Genomic DNA, 21856 nt, shown 5'->3' with positions numbered 1-21856 from the left:
TTTTTTTTTTTCGCACGCATTCCAGAACGCTATCCCATTACAATGCATTCCAAAAGATCTAGAGCATAAAACACATATACGTTATTTTCTTGAACTTCTTCTCCATCCTAATGTCACTTGCAGAGAAATAAAAGATGCTCAATTGACCTTATAATATAATTTCCAGAGGCTTGGAAACCTTTTTTAAATTGATAAAGGGCTCAAAGTCGAATTAGGTGGATATAGCTGGATTACAACTATAAAGATTATATACGAGTCCTCTGCTATTATCTCAGTGTCAAATATAATCCAAAAAAACTTCCAAAACATTGCCTTCTTTAAGAACTCTAGAATCCAGGAGAGAGAGAGAGAGAGAGAGAGAGAGAGAGAGAGAGAGAGAGAGAGAGAGAGAATTAAAGTGGAGTAAAGGCGTGGTAGTTTTCAGAGTAAACAATTGTGGCCAACGGATTACGACCCTAAACATCAACGCACACAATGCTATATTGTTTACCGTACTAGTCTGGGGCACAATACTATGAGACTTGTTGCAATTGTATCGTCGCCAGAGCTGCTAGCATGTAAGGTAGACTGTCGCGACAATCTATGATAAAGATGGGTTTTACATCAGAAAACCTCCTTAAAGCAGGAAACGCTAATCCACCAAATCACTATTGCTAATGTCAAACTGACATCCAAATGCTCCTATGTTATTGGCTCCAGCAAACTTTCTCATCAGTCACTTTCATGCTTTTGGACTTGCTAACTGATAGAAAAAGAACATCGCATCATGCTGTTAGATTCCAGATAAAACATCCCATAACAATTTGCTAAAAACACATCTTTATATTTTCTTCGTTTATTTATATCGATAAAAGCCACAATGGTTATGAAGTCGTTGGGTTGGATGGGGCATTACTTGTCAATCTTGCTTAGCCAGCTTTGGCTATCTCCTTGCGCTAATCCCAAATCGTATAGCGCGTAAAGGTTCTTTTTCTGATCTTTCCTTGACACTTGGTTCTTCAGTAACAAACAAAACGATATCCATCGATTTTTGGCGTCCTCTAAAATAATCTATTTGAGTTCATAAAAGAAGTCAGTAACAGTGTTAAACTTTATGGTAAGGCCCTTGCCATATTATACCGGATTATACCAGTGACAGTTTACAAAAATAATTTATTTGTATGCGTGTACTGAGCTGTATCAAAACTCCTCTTGTGCTCTCGACACATACTGAAGCAACAAAGATATTTCGTTGTTTTTTAGTTGTGCTTTTAACGTAAAACAGAAGATGCAAACGGTCAAGCAGCTTACAAAATCAACCGCAGCCATTTTGGATTCCTGTCAGTTAGTCTGATATACAGAGTTTTAGTTTCTTGTTCAGTTTACAACTTTCATATCAGCTATTCTAAAACGTTACAAGCATAGGTTTTTAGAGATCAAGAAGTCAAAAGAATTGATTTTAATCTTTGTTCTAAACACAACATTCGTCTTTTAAAAGACAAAGCCCCTGACAGGCACTCTAATTACTCTTAGGGATTTTCCTCTGTTCTTACGTGAAGGCATTGCTAAGGCTTAAGGTCACTTATCACAGTTTAAATCCTGATGAACTTGGAAAAATACGTATTTATTTTGAACTAAGTAACCCTTCTTAACTACTCCTGTAGTCCGTAGTAAGAGCTGTGAGACTGTTGAGATGTTCTAACTGTGCAGTTATGTCATACATCTTGGAGTACTCAAAGATTCAACACTCCGGATAGTTAATTTTACGAATTAAAAGTCAAGACCTGAGGTACCCCAATTCAGTTTTGAACTACCAGAAAATCAGGGAATTTTTATGTCAAAATAACGCTGAAAAGAGGGGTAAAATGTTAAGGTTATCTCACGATCCACCCACAAAGACAGACACCCACAGTTTGTCATTTTTTTAGGTCTTCGGTTGTGATATACATGTGTACGTACACATCACGCTTACTTTGCAATACCATTTTCTATTCAAATTTATTGGAAGCCTCCTCTTAACTTTAAGCTGCACTAATCCAAAAAGAAGAAGTTCCAATGTAACCGTGGAGGAAACCAAAATTTGAAGAAAAAAACATGATATGAAGATAGAACCCATTTTATTTTTGGATCTGAGGAATACTTGATGCACCATGAATTTTGAAAGTACTTAACACACCCTTCTTTGATTAATGAAATGACTTTTTTGACTTTTATACTGACCATGTACGATGTCCTATGGGTTGGCCATGGGATAACAATCAGCCAGTAGGGGATAATGGTGGGGTACAACCTTACTAATTTGTTTTCTCATTTTTGCTTGATGCCAAATAGTCTGACTTAAAAGCCTAAGCAACTCTTACTGAGTTGTCACGAGTAAATTTATCTTTAGGAGGATTATTGGAAAGTATTTTAGAAACTTCTTCAACAACAACTCTGGTGTTGTGCCTTAATCGGGAGTAGCTTTTCCTTTATTCAAGAACACCCAGGCTTGAAAAAAAATGACATGATATATACAGATAAAAAAATCGCTAAATCACAAATCTTGTTCGAGTGCCAATGCAGACAAAATCTTCTGTACTTTGTAAATGAGCTACATATAATTGTTAGTTGAAAATGCTTCAAGAGATTCGGCTAATTACAACTAAGTCGCAGTCTTGGCCATGATAGTTCTAAAAAAAACCATGCATATTTTGGAAGTGATATCTAATATTCATTTAATTCTGATAGCACTAAGGATACCACAGGAGTGCATGTAGTGAGTATTACAAACCGCTTTACACTTCTTTAAGGGGCTGAGAGCCACCCCATGCCGGATTTCAGTCTTCAGCATTGTCATCGAGCTCTTCAAGACCTTTTTTGGTGGAAGTATTTTGATTGTAACAGCATCTGTAACAAAAAATCGATCCATGATTACCCTGGTCAAACTGAGACTCCTGATGACCCATTTCCAAATCCCATTGAGTCAAATACAAGCAAACCAAACAATTTTAATCCTTCGGGACCCTTCATTAATCACTCTCCTGCTTAATCTCCTAGAAAATGTACCATCTGAAAAGCAAGCAGTAAGACCAATGCCAACAGTACCACGTGTCCAGGAATTTAACCCATAGTGTACAACCGAGAGGCCCGGAGTTTTACAGTACGTAACTGTGTATTAGTTTTGAAGATGAGTTCCGTGTCACTAAAGTATGACAAAGCAAAAATATCTAAAAATTCAAATTAAAAGAATTAGTAATTGAAAAATGGGCTTTAACATGTTGTCGTTGAAACTGTGACATGTTTATATATTTCTGGCAGAGAACCTTACAAAAAGAGAGAGTTATTTCCCTACTTCTGGCGATTACGTGTCGAGTTCTCTGGTGGTTTCTATACGAAACCCAGGGCTTTAGTACTGTACTAGCCTACACATGGCCTTGAATTAGATTACGGAAAAGAACGTCCAAATGCCGCAAGTCTGATTAAATTAGAAAACAACATTTGCTACCGTTCAGATGCCTTCTCTTTTCATTAACAAGGCTATTGGTTTATTCTGTTTTATGTAGCCGACAGACCAGATTTAATTTCACATGCAACAAAACCTCTATTTGCTCAAATTGACTGAATAAAAAGCCCGAAATAAAGTGAGTCACGACCGATAAATTGTTTGCGGAGGTTATTAAACTGCGTTCGATGTTCGGCGTTGCAGTTGGTGACTTGATTAAAGTTTGCATTTGTACACTCAATTTCTTTGTCAATTGTCTATTGAAAGTCAAGTATTTTTAAACTAAAGTTAACTCTAAAATTGCCTTCTATTTATCTAGCACTTAAGGGAAAGCGCTATTACAGTTTTCACCACTTGGTCTAGTTCTACGATTGTATATCTGCTATTCACTTTAAACTATAGAAGTCGTCCTTTCGACTTTCACGGGTAATAAAAAACGTCGTTTTCAGCTCCCATTATTTCTTTTTGCCTCAAGAGGTGAAATCTGTTTTTTCAATTAAAACTATTTTACAATAAAACACTCATCGCCGGAGTATTTTTCCAATGTTACCGGAAATGAGCAGGCGGTAGAAATGATCGTCAATTTGCTGAGTTTTCAATTCAAATGCTAATCTTTTTTAAAAAATAAATGGCCAAATATACAGTTATTCATGCAAGCAATTGTCGGCCTTGTACCTTTGAAATCACCTCAAAAACAACAACTTCTTTTTCTTATGGGCACTTCTTAATTTCCACTAAAACAATTAGTGAATAATCGTCATAGAAAAAACCTCGCCTCTTCTATGCCACCAATGGCCGCAGTGATCTTGAGTATCATTCAGGAATCCCGAGAGGCAATAAAAACCAAAGAATTTCTGATGATAGGCTCTGATGCGTGTGTCCATTGTTTGAAGTATTGTCCAAGACCTTACATCAAGTAGTCGGATAGCGTTTGATATAGAGCAGTGTAAGGTTCACGCTGTCGTGAGATAGACTCGGCATTGAGGGTGTCCCGTAAAGTTGTTAAGACGAAGCAACAAATTCGACCTTCAAAAAACATATTCCCTCAAGCTTTGTCCTGTTCAGACATAAGGTAAGAATTCAAGTCTTCTTGTGAAGTAATTCATGTCATTTCTCTGGCCTAACGTCAACCAACATTGTCGAGATGGATATAAATAGTTCGTGTCTGCTCGTTTCCTTGAGTTTATACAGGTTTATATAAATCACTTGCATAGCGCCTTCACAATGCGTCGTGAACTTAATTTCAGATACGGATATCTCAATCTGTCGCTAAAACTGAATAAAAGCCTAATCCGTGTGCATTGTAAGCAAGACACTGGGTAAATGTTTTTTCTTTCTTAAAGCTATTAATCGAGGGTGTCGAGAAAGGGTCGATTTAATTCTCGTTTAGGAGCGTTTCCAAACGACTTTGGTGTAACCGGATTAGAAGTAAATCTGAGGGCCTACGGTTTCGCCAAGGCTTATCCTCCAAAGCCAAAGAGTGAATGTTTTGTATACGCACACATGAAATGTAAAGCAAGCATTACGCCTGATAAACCACGTAAGACAATTGAACCAATTCAGATGTCTTTGCATAGAAATCAACATCATTCAAGACTTCACACATTTTCCGAGACATAGCTGCAGCATTTGTTATCATTGTGAAAGCTGCCCGACTGTTTGCCTTCATATCACATATACACTGCTCAATAAGCTATTGCTTGGAAATACTTGAGGTTGACTGTACGTCCAGAAGAAATAGCGAAAAGATGACATGAATATTAAGGCTCATTTTGGCGAACATAGAATACAGGCTCCCGCTTTTGCAAGTTAATGAGAGAAGAACGCGAGTATTGAAGTGTTCTGTAAACTTTGTATTCGGTTTCTGTTTACAATGGGGTTTCGGCTGACTTTAAAGACTGTTTGAGTTCCTTTGCTTGTTTAATGAGCAACGCGAAGCTACGTAATCCAAAGACCCTTCCACGATTTCTTTTCACAACAATACACGATCTCTTTTAAACACATGAAAGTTGTGGGAAAATGATAAAGGTAAGACCAATCATTGTAAATTCGTCTTTCTAAACCTAAATAAATAAACTAAAATGAAATGGAATGAAAAATTATGACGTTCTTCAGAAAGTCTTATTGAGATTTTGCCTAGAAATTATTTAGCGTCACCAATATATGAGAGTTGCTAGCCACACCTTGTTATTGGTACTTTTCATTCATTGGGATGTACTTGCGGATACCTTTATTTTATCTAAATTAGACCTCGAGATTCTATGAATTCAGAGAAGTCATCAGTATAGCGTTATTTACTCTCGTAGTCTTAATTTGTTTCTAATTCTACACAACGAATCAAAAATTGCAGTTTAAGATTATTGTGGCTAGTGTTAGGAAAACCAATTTAACGTTTTTTCAATTGCTGAAACCAGAATTTTAGTATGTACGGTATTCTTCATCGTGAATTCCTGGCCCACATTTTACCCTGAATTAGGATATTTCAAAATCTTTCAGAATTTTCTTTATTATTTTTATAATAATTTTTTCGGGTCGTATCATTGTATTTTTTGACATGTCGATGGAACAATCTTGTTAAGTCTAGAGAAACTGTTCTTATTGCAATATTTATTTCACTATGTTATTCGCTTAGACCTGACTACCTCAAACACATCGGATCAAACTCTTAATCCTTTTACATGCCGTTACCAAAAACCTAGTATCACATGAAATAAACCCAGAACGAATAAGCCAAACATTTGGGATTAATTTCATTTGGACGTATAAATGGTATATCATCCCTGATATGCCTAATTCTGTGGTTTTGAGTCTGCCGGCTTGTTTAATTGTAAATCTGATTGAAACCATGTTTCGTACTTCTCATAGGTATAATGCAGATTTGTCCGACCGCACCGTCAAGAGGCAGCTTTTCTTCTTGTCGTTTGAACAAAATGGCTGTCAAATACGGCTCACTCCACGCTTTTGATTAATCATTTGGTATTTCACCTTGCCGACTTATTAGACCACAAAACATGGACGTGAGCCTTCGTTGACCAACGGCGGTACTTTGTACAACTTTAGCTTTGTTCACATAGTCTTTCTGATGAATGTCTGTTCTTGGTTTTTCAATCATTCGATTCAAATCATCGGAACAAGGAGTTGATTTGCTCGCTCCTACACACACCGTACGGCTTACTGCCCATCTGGTATTGCCGTCAGTTCTGATTTGATTCACGGTTTTGGTACCTATTTTTGGTAATAAAATAACGTACTGTTTGTTATACAGTTATTTACAACAAAACTTTGATCCTTCCTTGCATGTACTGGCACACCTTTTTGCTAGACTCAATGTGGATATTCGTAGTTTTTTTGTAACTGCTTGAAAGGATTGACGTCGTATAGTGGCCATGATCCTGTTAGGCAAATATTTAAAAAAAATATCTTTTATTGATTTTCAAGTCAGAGTTAGTTATTTGAGATAAACCAAAAGCGAAGGACACAAAGTATATATGTTTCAAATTTTGTGATTTTATTTTTAAAGGGAGTCCATGGTCTATGGCTCGCTAAATAAGCAACGCAAAGAAAGTAACTTTCATTCTTGAGAATCTAAAAACTATGAGATATTTATTGCGACAAAAGACAATTGTTAAACGTGGAACCACAGGCTCTTTGAACTAATCCCCAAAATTCGAGTTTCACGCTAGTCTACCTTTGTTTGCGTTCGTGGAATTTCGATGAGGTCATTTTAAGGTGTTCTGAATAAACTTTTTAAATCTTTCTCCATCTGAGCCTTTTTCTCTATACTGTTTGTTGCCCTTTGTACAAATTCTAAAGCTTTGAGAAGTCATATTGTATTATACAGTACATTGCGAGCCAACATACATAAAAAGTTGTCGTCGAAAATTAAACATTTCCTCTACACATTATATAACAATTTATCAAATACGTTTCATTGTTTTCCCGCAAATTTTTGATACCTTTTCATTTTGGAGTATTTTTTATATTTTTACTTGGCTAGAATTTTTTTTTGAAAAGACAAAACCAGAAGAAACCAGAAGATATAGTTTTTCCACAGCATAGAGTGCGGTTAGCATCATTTCTTCTCCAGTGTTTTATAGTATTTTTCTGTTTTATCTATAATTCCTGATAAATATATTTATTGAAAAAGTAAACATAAATGGCCATTGATTGTGAATTTTGGTTCTTTTGGGAGTGTTTCCGCAAAGATTTGGATTTCTCGGCTATTAGAACAAAAAGCAAGATGAGATATTGTATTGTCCCCATATTGTATCGGGGTCTTTGCTTTGCCTTTGCGCTTTCTAGATTGTTTATTATCATTATCATCATCAACTTGCTGCAATAATTCTCAGTTTCATTCAATTGGACCTGTTCAGGCACCTATGAAGCGGCAAAGGTGTGTAGAAAGAAGGAAAAAGGAAAAATGAAAGTATTGAACTACGACAAAAGGAAAAAACCATTAAAAGCTCAAGACAAGAGTACTTATCAGCTGTCCAAAAAGTCCCGCCTCACCAATTAAACCAATTGAAACTGAAAATATATGAATGTTTTGAAAGCAAATTCGATAAGACTTAAATATCATTGAATGCCATATCGGAGATATTGTGCACGTCTGCAGAAAAAGAACATGAACAACAAAAATGGTGGTGCTGAGCCAGACAATTTTGCGATCATGCGATACCATTTTGAACGATTATTCTTTTTTTCATTCATCCATCCATCCATCCATCCATCCATCCATCCATCCATCCATCCATCCATCCATTCATCCATCCATCCATTCATCCATCCATCCATCCATCCATTCATCCATTCATCCATTCATCCATTCATCCATTCATCCATTCATCCATTCATCCATCCATCCATTCATCCATTCATTCTTCCTTCCTTCCTTCCTTCCTTCCTTCCTTCCTTCCTTCCTTCCTTCCTTCCTTCCTTCCTTCCTTCTTTCCTTCCTTCCTTTCTTCCTTTCTTCCTTCTTCCTCCTCCTTCTTTTCTTCTTTCCTTCTTCCTTCCTTCCTTCCTTCCATCCATCCATCCATCCATCCATCCATCCATCCATCCATTCATTCAATCATTCTTTCTTTTTTTCTTTCTTCTTTCTTTCTTTCTTTCTTTCTTTCTTTCTTTCTTCCTTTCTTTCTTTCTTTCTTTCTTCCTTCCTTCTTTCCTTCTTTCCTTCTTTCCTTCCTTCCTTCCTTCCTTCCTCCCTCCCTTTTTTGATTCTGGTCCTAGCTAAAAAAATATAAGCTATACAAATAAGAGCACTTTTGCATTTTTAATCAGGTCTGACATCTTTTTCAATTATTACAATATGGCAAAAACCCAAACACCACTTAAATTAAAAGCACGGGTAAACAAAAAATGAATAGAGTACAAACATTAAAAGCGACACAATTTTACACTAATAAGTACTACATAGCAATAATTAAACATTACGAAACAAAAAAAAATCCACTATTATCTAGTACTGAATTAATATTCATGTTGCACGCTTTTAGTGTTTGTACTCTAAGGCTAAACAAGTTTGTTTTTATTGTTTACTGATTGTCATCTTCAAAAAAGTCTTTGCTGCATAAATCATCCATAAATACTCCATACGCAATAGTATAATGACATCCACATAAAACACATACATCCTACTACACTGTCAACCCACGAACATTCTGCACGTTCATATACCTCCCATTCAATCTTTCAATCAATATGCCACTTAATCTATTTTGCTATCCAACCCCTCATATTCAATCATCTGCACACTACTTATCCTATTCTACCATCCTTATGTCACCCATCCCATTTACCTCAAAATTTCATTTACCCTACTTTTTCTGCCAATCATATAGTACACCACTCATACAGAATTATTCTATTATCCATACACCCAATTTTTCGAATTCAATTCAATATTTAAATATGCACGTTACTTATCCTATTCTAACATTATTCAGTGTCACCCATCCCATTTATCTCAATATTTCTCTCATCCTATTTAGTCTATCAACCATACACCACTGGATTTCATTCTACCATCCTCTTACCACTTATTCTTTTCTACCACCTATATGTCACTCATTAGTATATTCTGTTATCTAATATGCCAATCAATCCTACTATCAACACAATTCTAATTGTATTTATTCTTCCCGCCATGTATACGTTGTACTTATGCTGTTGTATAATCCAAACATGACTCATCCTATCCTATGTTACCAACATAGACGTGATTTCCTATATAACCGGCCCTTCATATTTCACTCATCCTATTTATTTATTTATTCATTCATCCATTCACCACTTATATTTTACCATCAATATCATATTATACTATTCAAACAATTAATTAGCGTAACTTATTGTATTCTACCATATTTCCCCCATCCTCAGTATTCCATTCATGTCTCATATTTACGCATTTTATATTTTGCATAAGCCAAAGTATTAATAAAGCCTAAAACGAAATAAAAGTGCTACATAAGAAGACCTTTTCCTTCAATACTAACAAAAAACGAAGATGCGACGATTTAACATAATTCTTATAACACACACAAACATATAACACACGATATATGTGGATTATAATCGTATAGTTATCATACTTTTCTCCGCGTAACTAAATATTTTCATAAATACTTTAAGAAAATCTTGGCAACTGTCAAGACACCCGGAAACCACTAAGTACTGCTGTCTGATTGGTTGCTAGGACGTCCAGGTTTTCTATCTACGTCTCTCAAAACCCATCTGGAACACTAATGTGTTAATACAGGTTTAAGAGGTACCTTGAAGTACGTTTAGTAATAGGTATTACTTTTCATTGGAATATAATGTTTGAATAAACAGAGACGAAACAGATCATTAACTAGTTAAAATTTTATTGCACTGTTGGGAATGTCTTTTTGTTCAGTTTTGGAGCCACCATTGCAACTTAGTTTCTATGGTGCTGGGAATTTTGACAGAAAAAAAAAACGAAAAATAAAGAAAGTTACGATTGAAACAATTTATTTTTTATTCAAGGCGCCGTTACGTTTGGCGAAGTCATAACGTTATTTGCAACTTGCCTCGCAGTTTTGCTGAAAACAGGAAACCTGGTGATATGTCGAATTTATTACTACAATTGTTGCAAAAAACAGAACTCAATCTACTTCAAGTAGTCATCTGAGACTTACAAGTTTTTGTTGCGTTACTGGGCAGATCGCATATTTCGTTTAACTTGCAAGTCTTGCAACGGAAATTGCGAGCAAGCAAGTCTTGCAAATGAACTGCGGCGAGCAAGCAAGTCTAGATCTTGCAAACAATTGCGAACTTACTGCAAACTGTTAACTGACAAAACAAAATGTTAATATTTCGACAATATATCTTTTGCTAGGAAATTAAATATATTGACTCAATATTAAAATAGGTATTAACTTTTATCTAGCCTAAGAATAATTCCAAAGCTTCTTACCATGTGGAATTGGCTATTAGATCAAATAACAGACAAGAGGAGAAACAAAAGCTAAACAGTAAGACTTATGTAAGGAAAGAGGAAAATTCAAAGCCAAAAGAGCTTGAGTGCTAAAAAACTTCTCATCACAAAGTTGATACTCAACACTCTGTTTCTTGCACCAAGTGCCCCATCCATGCCACTTGACAGGATCCTCTTCTGCCTTTCTGCTAACCTCACTTGGTCAATTACAAGTATCATACAAATGCTAATCTTTATTTATTTATACCTCTTTTTTGCGTATAGTAAAACGCGTCTTGTGAGATGGAGTTTTAATGGTGACAAATAGATGTCCCGATTTAACTTGAGATCTATACTTTTTTCGATATCGCCAAACAAGTCGTAACCTCAATTAATACACCTCGCATGCTTGGGATGTTTTTAACAACGTCAGTTTCTTATGCATTAGATTATCTGACAGCCAGCTATCAGCTTTACCACTGATTTCAACGTAATACGTGGCTGTCCGTTAACAAATCGTTAATCCCAATGGTTGTCCCTATTTGCTGAGGCTAGATATCCCTCCACAAACACTTCATAATGCCATATTAAATTCATGTCAACAAAGTTGATGTATGGCTTTCTTGAGAAAAGAAAACGCATACAAATACTTATGAACGAGTTTTAGAGAGAAATTCCGGATGGAACAATCATGTTGAAGGAAGTCCTTAAAGATTAAGAGGATTAGTTGGGAAGAATGACAGGAGACTGACAGCGAGGCGTGGTAAATCAATTTAGATCTTCAACTCCTCTTCAGTTCTTTTCACACTTACTGTTGGCTGTCACCCAAGGTGCCTTGCAAGCATCCGATGTGCCCTAGAGAGCCTAATCAAGCCACTCAATGCATCATTATGTTTCGTGGAATCTTGATGATAAGAATGCTTTTTCTTTAATACCTCTTCCAGATATGATATCCATTAAAGCCTTTCAGGACAGTTTTTGACAGACTAGTGAATTAGTGTGAACAGCTTTGACAGTTGTGGTCTTTTCTTTGGGCCTTGTGGTATTGAGGGGCGAGAAGAAAGCTTATGCTCAAGTCCTCAAACTGACAAAGCAAACATGCTCATAAGGCTTTGTCCTAAAACTAAGCAGATATCTGTTTTAATTTTTATCTCCGCCACGACTTACAAGGCTTAGGTGTCTGACTGATGCGAGTTAAAACGTTCATTTGCAAGCACCTCTATTGCTCAATTGAAGAATTTTTCTTTCTTCAGAGCAAACTATTCCAAAGACAAAAGGTCTGGGAGTTTTACGTGACTTGAGTGACTGCGTGTCTTGTGGTTTGAAATTCTACAAAAGAGTCTGAAAGAGCTTAACCGAATCCTCTTATAAAAAGAAGACCAGGGAGGTTTTTAGTTGTTTTTTTACTAAAACACATAATCACAGTAATTGCGAAAAATATGTTTGCCGAAGGAGTTCAAGTTCCCTAAACCATGACCAGTTTAAGAAACAGTTCTGCAAACTTCAGTGTATAGAGCAGCCAAGAAAGGCTCTCAGAAAAAAAAGATAGTAAATTCTCGAGGTCATGACGTGAAAGAGTTAAAGTGATGTTTCCGGGGATATTTGGAAAGATTTGACAGGCAAGACAGACATTCAAAAAACCCTTTTCCGGATTAGAGGCCATGCCAAAAAGATATGTGAGGTGTTCATTTGAGAACGGTGTGACTTTTACGTCTGGTTTGGTGGAAATAAACTGTTGTTCATAATATTGATAATAATAGCAGACTCTGTAATTTTAAGCATCTTGTTTAGTTGATGCAATCATATTTACTGACGCGGAGGAAATGTACAAGTTTGCTCTACATAAGTACTGCACTCCAAAAACTCTAACTAGCCAAACTTTCACACTAATTTGTTGCCATAACATGGATCACAATCTGAATGTAGCATGCATGACCTAAAATTAATGTATTCTCAGTAAGCAGACGAATTTAGAGCATATGCTATGCTGTACCTAATGCATCTTTAAATCAGTAAATAGTCCATGCATAGAATACAGGTTTCAACAATAATGATTCAACTTTACATACCTAGGTTTTTGCCAAAATTAACATAATGGCAAATTCGGATTTACTAGTTTTTTTTCATATCTACAATTGAAAAATGACAAATGTATAATTAATTACAACTTAAAACTGCTCTGAAAATCTTTTACCAAGCAAATTATTTTTGCATGAGTTTCCTCAATGATATAAAATTAAAATGTCGTCACATTGTCTCTGCAAAGATGCTTCGATGTACTTGTTCAGTTTAGCTATCTTTGCTTCATGTTCATATAGAACGAAAATGAAATTATTACAATATTATTATTATTATTCTACAAAACTATCAATATTCTACTTATCTCAGTATTACAAAACTAGTTTGGTCAAAAAGAGCACGCTATTTCTCTAGATGTTTATATCGATTTTTAACAATTTCATTTGCCGATCAAAGTACTGTCTTTCATTGATCGATCTAATAGTCGTCACATAATGCAATTTTAGTATTATATTTAAATTTTATCGTTTTGGAAGTTTTTGAGAGTACATGACATAGAAAAGGAGCAAGGTACTTTAAAGATATAAAAGCTGTTTGAATTTACTGAAGCCAGTTGTTGTCTGAATCATAAACATTCGCAAATCAAAATGCAATGCTGTTTTGCAGCAATATTAACAGCATTCCTAAGAATACATGACATAGAAAACGAGCAAGGTACTCTAAAGATATAAGAATTGAGTCATTAAAGCTGTTTGAATTTACTGAAGCCAGTTGTGGTCTGAATCATAAACAATCGCAAATCAAAATGCAATGCTGTTTTGCAGCAATATTAACAGGCGCCTTCCTAAGCCTTAATTGTGTTGCAAAATGACAACTCAACGATTAAGCTGCTAGTAGTGCTCGACAAGCAAAATTGTTACAATTATTTTTTTAAATAATTGAATTTTCACTAAATGGGCTGCATCCTTGCAAAAGCGTTTTTTTTTTCACAGTTAGCAAAACGCTCTTGCAAGCATATGCACCCTTGCTTTTGATATCAGTCTTGAATTTAGTAAACACTGTTAGCTAAATAAAGACACAAATGATATTTATACTGGATTCACAATCAGGTTAGATAAACAGAAAAGCAGCTAAAAATAAATGGTCAAAAAATTGGTTCATAGCTAGCGTCAACAAGACCAACTCCAGGAATCGATAAACAGTTGTTTGGTTGATTTTACCAAAAATAATCACACATCAAAAAGAAGTGTTGGTACTCGTCAATTAAAACAAATAGAAATAGTTTTTTATTCGTTCCTAAAGATAGCTGACAGTAACTGAGAATTCGCCGCCGTATATTGCAAGGCACGTAAATTAAGAATGCATATATATTAAAATCATAATGCAACAAATAATCAATTTTGGTACCTCCTGGTTTTGTTTACCATTTATTACGGTCTCTTTCTTTTCAACGGAAATTATTTTCCCAAACACAAACTACCCGTGAGGAAATAGAGGCTTAATATATTGAAAGCCTTGATTCCGGCTATAAACTGGAATTTGGGCCTCCGGAATTTAAATTCTTTTTATGGTGACAGCGTTTTATTAAATACTTTATGTTAAGACTTCACATAGTTAAGACACTTTAGAATGAAATTATTGAAGAGAGTGTCTTTTATGAGGCTTCTTCGTTGTCGTGCCTCTTAGAAAACATATTGTCTATGAATTTCAGTGCCTTTTGAAGGACGCCATTAGAAGAAATTTGTGGAATGCCTTCGGAAATGGCAATTGAGTTTGACATGGATGATATCAATGCATTCTTTTACATTTATAGATAGTTTAACAATTATGATAAAACTTGTGACATCCGTGCAAATGACGCATTCCAAAAACGACTTCAAGTATAAAAGAAGTATATAGCAAAGCTGGCTCAAGTCAATCAGAGCTCAGTTCGTTCTACAAAGTGTGCAAGCGTGAAATACATGTAAAAAATAAGCACCTTTTGAATACCTTACCAACGAAAGTGGTCAGGAGTTATAGACTATTAAAAATAGAGGTTACTGTCTTTTAATCTTGACTCCATGTTTATTGTATATTGCCCTATGCTCCATTGATAAAGCTCCATATGCATATATGTTATTCTTCTTCTTCTTCTTCTACTACTACTACTTCTTCTTCTTCTTCTTCTTCTCCTCCTCCTTCTTTTCTTGTTTTTTTGCTTTGTTTGTTTGTATTTTTGGCCAAGAATTCGTTATATATCTTTAGGCTGGAAGACTTTAGATATAGTTAACCGAAACAGGTATAAAGTCAGTAGAGTAACAACGAGCTGGTATTAGCGTAAGGAGTCCAATTTGAGGTGAAAATGGTTGTATCAGGCTTTACCTTTTTAGCCCGCGTTTTAGCACTTTATTCACGAAGGAATTTTAATTCAGTATTTATTGTAATAATTTATAGCATAACCTCAAGCCAAGGTGTGTCCACGTCCTATTCATAAGTGTGTAGATAGTGGGATGTGTTCAGGATTAAAAAAGAATTAAGAAACTACATAGTTTATGGAAAGATGAATCAAAGTAATGAAATGTAATCAATGCAAAAGATAATATAAGAAGAGGTTCAGCTAAAGTCAAGAAATCTTTTCCCCTTAGTTTCCTTTTGCCTTCACAAGATAAACCACCTTCAGTCCTTGAAGAGTCTTTCTCTGACATCATTACGCATGGATCATCCATCGTTGTATCAGTTAGGCTCGTGAAAAATGCCAAGAACAACAACGAAATAACGTCCAATAAAGACACCAATTAGCCCAGTTGTCCTGTTTACTTGCGTGATGTAACAACTTAACGTGGGTAGTAAAAGCTTTGAACAAGACTCTGAAGAAGCCATGGGCTGGAGGCGTTAACACATGACTGACCAATTTATAGGACTCAATTCCCATATATGCAGTCAACATGTTATGAGCAGTGAAATATGGAGGTGCTATAAATTTCAAATTAGCCCCCAATTTCAAATCCTTTTATAAGTTCAATAAGCGGATGACCTGAGATTATATCTTGGAAAACTATCAAGCCCCGAGGCCAGAATTTATTCTTAAACGAAGATAATACAACTCGATAATTGTTATCTGTTTACAAACAAGCTGAGATATGTAGTTTTAATTGTAGTAAGGTCATGGATAGACATCAAGATAAGACGAAAGGACGTGATGGGCTGTATGTAGACATATATTTCAATCAATCAAATGGTAGGTTTTTTGTACATACACCAGGTGCCTGCTCCTAAATAAGATGCTATGGTAAAACAGCGATTACGTCAAGGAACCATGTTTATATAAGGAATTATATAAGAAACCAACGCAGAACGTGACGGGAAGGATTCCTTGGAATTAATTCAAGCCTTTGACTATTAAGACATTTCCTGGAATCAAGAAAGCCTTGAAAAAGGTTATCGTCAAGATCTGATTTCGTAAGTTCGGGATGATATTTTTAGAAAGCTGCTTTTCAATTTCAGTTTTTCAAAATATCTTTTTATCCTTTTCATTTTTTATTTTTTTATTTCTTTATTTTATTTTATTTTTTATTTTTAGTCATTTAACGAAATAGCTGAACTAATTGTGTCAAAGAGGTTATTCCCAGTATTCATTCATTCAATTTATTATAATTTTACTCTTTATCAGTTCTCTTCCTCTCTCCCTCTCTTTCTTAATTTTTTTCCTTCCCTTTTATCTTTATGTTTTTGATTGAACCTGAAGTAATCTTTCCTGAAACCTGAAATTAAAGTACATTTTCTGAAAACTAAAGCTGCTTGGTTTTTTCAACCTAATCTAGAAGCCTAATTTGCCAGGTTTTATGTTTCAGACCGTTTCAATGACATGCCATTCAATGTCTTCCAGAATTTCTCAATTTCTCTTAGCCGAAGATTACAAAGCAATAAAATTCCAGCTGAGCTTAGAAAGTGCATCAGTAGTTCCTTACATGCAGCGTGACTCGAAACTAAATCGAAAGCTGACAGTCCATATTGTTTTTGTAACTATATAGCTAGTAAGAATTAACGTCTAATCGCTACGATATGAATACAGATAAGCATGTACTTTATGAAAGTTCGTATGGCTCTTGACCTCTGGATGAAAATACATTGATGAGTTAACCACACTGTCAAATCGACGAAATTCCAAGACAAGACACTTGATTATTAGTTATAAATGAGACTATCTTTAAATGCCAATCAAATGTCTTTTTAAGATACCACATGGACAAGCGCAGAAAAAGGATTAGAATAAGAACTGAAAGAAATAAAGATCATTTATTGAGTATCATTTTAAGTTCAACAGAAATGAAACCAAAATTGCATCGATGCCCTAATAATCAAGGCAAGAAACTATTAGATAAAACTAATATCGAAAGAAACTGAAACTCACGTAAACAAGTTACCCAACATTAGTATTCGTATCAGATGAAAAATCTTGTAAAAGTAGTGCTTCTTCATTGACTGGTAGTTTTTCTACTATTTTGCAATGAATAAAAGACAAAAAGTCAAGGTTCTTATAACCGTAAAATTCAGATGGAGATTAGTTTGTTTAGTAGTTTGGGAAAAGTCCTTTTATGCCTTGGCTTGTCTTAGTTACAACCCATGAAAGGGATTTGGGAAAACCGAAGTGTTCTAAATGGGAACTTTCTATCTTCATGGAAAAAATTACAATTTCAAATTACGTTAAGCTTCCATACTGTTACAGCCCGGCTCTTTCAGTTGAATGGGACTGAAGTGAAACTTCATCTAACGGATATTTGAGTACATTTGTTTTCAAGAGGGCTTGGTCTTCAGATCTAATTTACGACATCAAAACGGAGGTTGCGCCGGGAGGCTTTAGATTTCCTTGAAAAAGCTATATATTTCTTATATGAAGCGGTCTTTCTTTTCCAATGGGTGTTAGAAACACACCTTCTAAGAATATAAGCATCATTTTACCTATTATAAAACAAAACCTCTTTGAATTAGGAAGCTAGGAAAAAGAAACGCAAAGAAAGTGCAAAAATGGCGTCATTTTGTCTCATGAAAAAGACAAGTAGTCTCTGACTAGATCCACATTAAAACATTTCTCGTATTTCCCCCGAAAAGAACTTCTAATCTCACCACTACAACCCATTAATTATCGAAAATACTAAATTAGCTCAGTAATCGGCCATCGAAAAGCAAAATTTTCGTCGTAGAAAGGTATATCAATAGTTGTGTTCCAAATCTATAATAACAATTCCCACCCGCAATTTTCACTGGAAAAAAAAAGTATGATGTTCTGAACACCAACAGAATGTAATGCTTTTTTCTTTTGTACTTCATGACACACACATTGTCGTTGCCTTTGATAAAACTCTTGAAACTTCCGCTTCCTAATTAAGAACTTTAAAGATTTTAATAGCATAAAGCTTAGATGGCTGTACTCTCATCAATCTATCTGACCGACCGTTAGGAAAATGCATACTCCTTACGCCATATAGGATTAACTGCTCGATCTTCTATATGTTTGACATCGAATAGCGATCATTCATCTCTATATAACCCCTAGCATGACATGTATTTATCTTTATTTGAAAACTTAGAGTTCTTTTAGGACCACTATTTATGTCACTTTGAGATTGTAGCAGGCTCAGTAGGATCCCTATTGTAGTTTCAAGCAGATCAGTGATGATGTCGATTACCAGTACTCTCTGAAGGCTCTTTTCATTTCAGTCGAAGATCAAGTATCAGCAGTCGCAAGCATATTGCATTGTAGCTAGAAAATAATCCTAAAACGAAGATATCGCTTGCAGACGGAGACGGGGCCAAGACGAAGGGGGGCGGGCATCATAAGTCTGTTTCTCATTATCACTACTCCCCTCTGCAGCAAAGGTTTGGCCCATCCACAAATAATCATATATGAGGCTGAAGATTTGGCATCTTTTATCTTGGTTTACTCAGAAGTTTAGCTGTTTATCTGTCTCATTTCAGACGTGAACTCTAGCGAGCTTCAAATCCTCTCAGTGTAAGCTAATTGTAAACCAGACTGAGCATTCTTTCAAGCAGAGATCAAAAGCTTATCAATATCAGTTGTCCCTTAAAACGTTCATCTGCCACGACCTCCACATTTAATGCCTTAACTGCACACATCAACAGATAATCCTGACCACTTTCTTATTCGACTCCTCAACTGGACTAGAGGACGCCATAGACCAGCAAAAACTGAGGACTTTACTTTTAGCAAAACCCCCTAAGAATAGCTTTTTGATGGACTTCTTGTCAGTACTAAGCTTCGTACAACATGTGTGAATTACAAAAATGACGTAACAAAAGTCTTAGAGATCTTAATAACGTCAAGAGTAGAGAAGAGACTACTCTGGAAATTAAGCTGTGAATTCCTTGAAGGAAGTGGCATTGCTTTTATCAAGACGCTGAAACAATTCAGAAAACCAGAGGTTGTTGAGTGTTGTCAAGATTTGTGATAGACCTGACGTGGTTTTGCTGAGTGATAACCCTTTGACTCATTACAGAACGGTTGAAAAAGTTGTTTAGAGAAGTGAGAGGCTTGTACTATCAAGAAAGATATCGTACGCACGAGAGCTGAGCAAGAAAGACTGCGATTTCAAGACCTGCCCAAACTCGTCTGTTTTTAGCCGCACACGAGATAGAAAGCCAATTCCTAGCCGAACAGAAAACGTTAAAGAACGAAAGAAGATACGAAATACTTTAACATAATTTGGAGAACAATCTCTGGTCATTCGTATCAACAAACCAAACCTGCTGTATCTCAAGAAGGAGCCACTTCGCTTGCAAAACGACATGCATCAACCCTATCACTGGCCCGAGGTAACTACTAAATCTTTAATCTTAAACCTTTGATAATGCATGACTAACCATTTCCATCCCCATAGGAAAGAAACAAAAAGGGCTTAGCATTTTATGCACATCCATAGAAAAATTATCCTTAAGAAATGTTCAAGCCCTCGCCTCTCCGTCTTTGCCTTTGATTGATGCAAATATCCATGATGAGGACGATCTTATAGGATGTGTTTTCCTGATTCGGTTTGATCCTGGGTAATCTCTAAGCTTGCCCATATTCTATCCATATCCCACAATAAGCTAGTGATGAGCCAGCGGCTAAGTTTCGCGTCGAAGCTCTTACTATCAAAAACGAGACATTGAGTCGACTTTGACCAAGAGCATAAGCGGTATCTCAGGTTATATATTTGGACTCCTTGGCTTTATCTCCAACTAATAAACCGTTAAGGCTGTAGTGTAGTCTTTCAACTGCTCGCTTATGGAATAGTGTTTGTGGATGATATTTGACATGCAAGTGAATCTTACAAGCTCTATTTTGGGCGGATTCCATCGCAGAGTTTACAGTAGTCTTTGTCATAATAGTATGAGTCACGACAGCAAACAAACTTGTTCAAAGGTAGGCTAGTGAACATTCTATGTTTTTGAAGCTCGATAATTTGCTTAGCGTTGATTGCAAAGATTGATTAGCGCAAAAAAGAAAAAGTTTTAATCCTGAAAACGTCGAAAAAGTGATTTTCAAACTTTACGTGGACAAACCATCCATTTTTTGCTAAATATGTTTTCGAAAGATTGCACATTTTGTACAAACATTTTGAGCTTGAAGTCTATGCAGCAATAAAAATAACTCAGTCTTAAGCGGGCGATACTGGAATTGCGGACATTTAATGATGTATAATTAACATTGTTCAAAAAAGTTGCTGCCGAACTAATATTCGTAACCACTATATACTGGCCTGGCTTATACATTAGAGATTTCACAGCTTTAAATATTATATATATTTTCAATGCCAATTAAATTTTGTTGTATTAAGAATTAGTGCAGACAATTGAAAAATTAATGGCAAGTGTACGTAATATAAGACTTGCATGCATGTTGTAAACCTAGGACAAACAAATACTTGGTTTTTAAGTTGGGCTCTAAGATATATATCTTGAATTCTGTAAATCTAAGAAAAACAATTACTTGATTTTTAACTGGATTTAAGGTGTATATTTTGAATTTTGTAAAATTAAGACAAACACATACTTGATATTTTCATGTTGTTTGATATTCACTTCCAATGTGTACCAATTGGGTTTGATGAGTTTCTAAAAGCCTTAGGTTTAGGACACTAATTTTCTTCAACAAGCCTTGAATTCGGCTTGAGATGGTGAATATGAAGGGCTTTTTTCTCAGCACGAAGTCAGTCAGTTTTGCCCAGAAGTCTGATAGTTTGAAAATGCAGTTCAGTTGTTGGCTTAAATTATTGTAAGAAACTTGTATAGAAGGGTTTCACGTCAGCCATGTTTACTCATTTTGAAACTCAGTGACATCTCTTTTAAAGCAAGAACTTTGCATTGTTTATGGCTGTAGGATAAATGCTTACTAAAATATCAAACTAAACTAAAAGCAGCTTACAATTGCGCACAAAAGTAGCGAAAACTATATCAAGCTGTCTACATCTCTGAGCCAAACGAAAACATTTTTATTCCCTTGCAATTGCTTTCCATAATATAGATACAAAACTTTTATATAGAATAGTACTATGCATATATGTATATGTATGTAAGGCACAAAAACTCGTATACATCAACATGATATGAAAACTCGTGGGTTTTATTAGTTCAAAACAGGTTGCCATCAAAAGAGCAGCAAGACGCACCAATATTAAGAAGCGATAGAGACAGTCCATTACCATAAGCAAGTGAGCCACATATTGAGCATCTTTTACAATTAATTATTGATATGGCCATTTGTAGTGTGTTCTTACCTTTGATCCTCGTACAGCGAAAGTCTTCCTAATTCGTGTAATTGGCAACCAAGTGAAACCTTCATTGGATTAGTAAAATAACCAGCAGATTAGATTCTTATGACTTAGCATCAGTATTTTCTACTGAGAACGTAAGTGTAAGCTTAGGCTTTAGTTGAGCAAATCTGTCAAATATTCGGA

At 35.5% G+C, this 21856-nt stretch overlaps 1 protein-coding gene across 2 annotated transcripts in view; it reads left to right on the top strand.

Moving 5' to 3' along the window:
- The first annotated feature begins 4411 nt into the window (after nt 1-4411).
- The window catches only part of LOC116307323 (uncharacterized), a 31923-nt gene continuing 14478 nt past the window's right edge, over nt 4412-21856 (top strand). The window contains exon 1 of one of the 2 annotated variants that reach the window (XM_031717535.2): nt 4412-4532. Coding sequence is in view for 1 of the 2 variants with exons in the window: in XM_031717512.2 (XP_031573372.1) it covers nt 19707-19733 (27 nt within the window). In the remaining variant the exon portion in view is untranslated. Of the gene's footprint in view, nt 4533-18939; nt 19734-21856 lie in introns of those variants that run through there. The other variant, XM_031717512.2, reaches the window with a different exon arrangement.

The sequence above is a fragment of the Actinia tenebrosa genome, unplaced genomic scaffold, assembly GCF_029948245.1.
Source record: "Actinia tenebrosa isolate PJP-AT-01 unplaced genomic scaffold, QUT_ActTen_1.0 PGA_scaffold4__44_contigs__length_22323623, whole genome shotgun sequence".
Taxonomy (NCBI): domain Eukaryota; kingdom Metazoa; phylum Cnidaria; class Anthozoa; order Actiniaria; family Actiniidae; genus Actinia; species Actinia tenebrosa.
Note: the sequence above shows the minus strand (reverse complement) of the source record. Positions and strands in the feature narration are given on the sequence as shown.